This window comes from Limulus polyphemus, unplaced genomic scaffold, assembly GCF_000517525.1.
Source record: "Limulus polyphemus unplaced genomic scaffold, Limulus_polyphemus-2.1.2 Scaffold79924, whole genome shotgun sequence".
In the NCBI taxonomy this organism is placed as follows: domain Eukaryota; kingdom Metazoa; phylum Arthropoda; class Merostomata; order Xiphosura; family Limulidae; genus Limulus; species Limulus polyphemus.
The window spans coordinates 1-1,682 of record NW_013745520.1 but is presented as its reverse complement, the minus strand read 5'-3'; the positions used below and the strand labels follow the sequence as shown (position 1 = coordinate 1,682).

Here is a 1,682-nt window from a genome sequence, read left to right as displayed (position 1 = left end):
ACATGACGAAATATTAGATGTCTATTTACTTGTGACCACTCAGTGTATATACATAAAAAAGGCTATTAATAATATAGATAATAACATCGTTTGTTTTTTTTAATTTCGCGCAAAGCTACACGAGGGCTATCTGCGTTAGCCGTCCCTAATTTAGAGTGTAAGACTACAGGGAAGGCAGTTAGTCATCACAACCCACCGCCAACTCTTGGGCTATTCTTTTACCAACGAATAATGGGATTGACCTTAACTTTATAACGCCCCACGGCTGAAAGGGCGAGCATGTTTGGTGTGACGGGGATTCGAACCCGCAGATTTGTGAGTCGAGCACCCTAACTAACTGTCCATGCCGAGCCATATAATAGGGATAAACATGAAACAGAATATTTAATAAAACGTATTCTCTGATGTGTATTTACGTAATTATCACTTTACCTATATGTGTGTGTGTCTGCGGCCATACATAAATATATCTTAATATAGTGTTCACTTAACAGTTTATTTTGTTGTCTCCTTACAGCTATCGTTTGTATTAAAGTTATCTCCTTGAACAAAGTAGCTCCTGAAAATGAAAAATCAGAAACAGTCAGTTTGGAAAAAGGAGTGAAGGAGATCGTGACACCGGATGAAATGAACCAGTTCGTAACAAAGCCAGATGAGGAGAAGATTGAACCAGAACGTGGGGAATGGGGAGGAAAACTGGGCTTTCTTTTAAGTTCTATAAGCTACGCTGTCGGTCTTGGCAACGTATGGCGGTTTCCATACTTGTGTTATGAAAATGGTGGAGGTATGTATGTGTCTTGTGGTGTTATTTAACTTAATAATCATGAAATATTTACCTTAGTAAATGGTTACTTAGTGGTTCTAATGTATTATATGTTGTTGTTTGTTATTTAGGGGCATTTTTGTTTCCCTACCTGATCTGTTTAATCTTGTGTGCTGTTCCTGTCTTCTTCCTGGAAGTGGCCATTGGTCAGTATCTCAGCATTGGTGGTATAGGCGTCTGGAATTTAGTACCTATCTTTAAAGGTAACTATTATTGTTTACTTCTAATGTTTTAGCATTTTTCACCTTTTCCGGATATATATATATCTGATATCTTTGTGTCAGATGTCTCAACAGTTGTTATATCAACTTAATGTATATTTTTCACTAGGAATTGGCTTTGCTTCAATGACCATCGTTTGTCTCTGTAATATCTATTACGTGGTGATAATAGCTTGGACGTTATTCTACCTCGTGTCCTCAATGACGTCACAGCTGCCGTGGGAAACGTGTGGTAATTGGTGGAACACTGAAAACTGTGTGAAAGAAGGAACCAACATTACCGGACTGAATATTACAGCCGCTGAAACAGAATCCCCTATTATTGAATTCTGGGAGTATGTTTAATTTCTTATTTTTCATATGATTCATTAGGTTTAATTTCTTAATGTAATAAAACATATAAATATATGTTTTTCAAGGTTGATTGACACAATATTCAAAATCATTATACATTAAAAGATTCTTGTTCCAGGGAAGTACACTTTCACCACAGATTCATATTTTTTATTTAGGAAACTTTATAAATGGTAAATGGTGACTTAAATCTATCTTATATGTAGTAACTAAATCGCTATTCCTACAAACTACCATTGATTGTAGTTCTCTTCCTATCAACAATGCAAGATTATTGATTTGAG

General features: G+C 35.9%; 1 protein-coding gene across 1 annotated transcript; it reads left to right on the top strand.

Annotated features, from left to right (window-relative positions):
* Positions 1 to 298: 298 nt before the first annotated feature.
* Positions 299 to 1,379, top strand: LOC111084571 (sodium- and chloride-dependent GABA transporter 2-like; the record flags this gene model as incomplete). The annotated part of the gene is made up of 3 exons (XM_022381247.1): positions 299 to 784; positions 895 to 1,026; positions 1,154 to 1,379. Coding segments are annotated over exons 1-3 (515 nt in total), but the record flags the coding sequence as incomplete, so codon positions are not given.
* Positions 1,380 to 1,682: the final 303 nt, after the last annotated feature.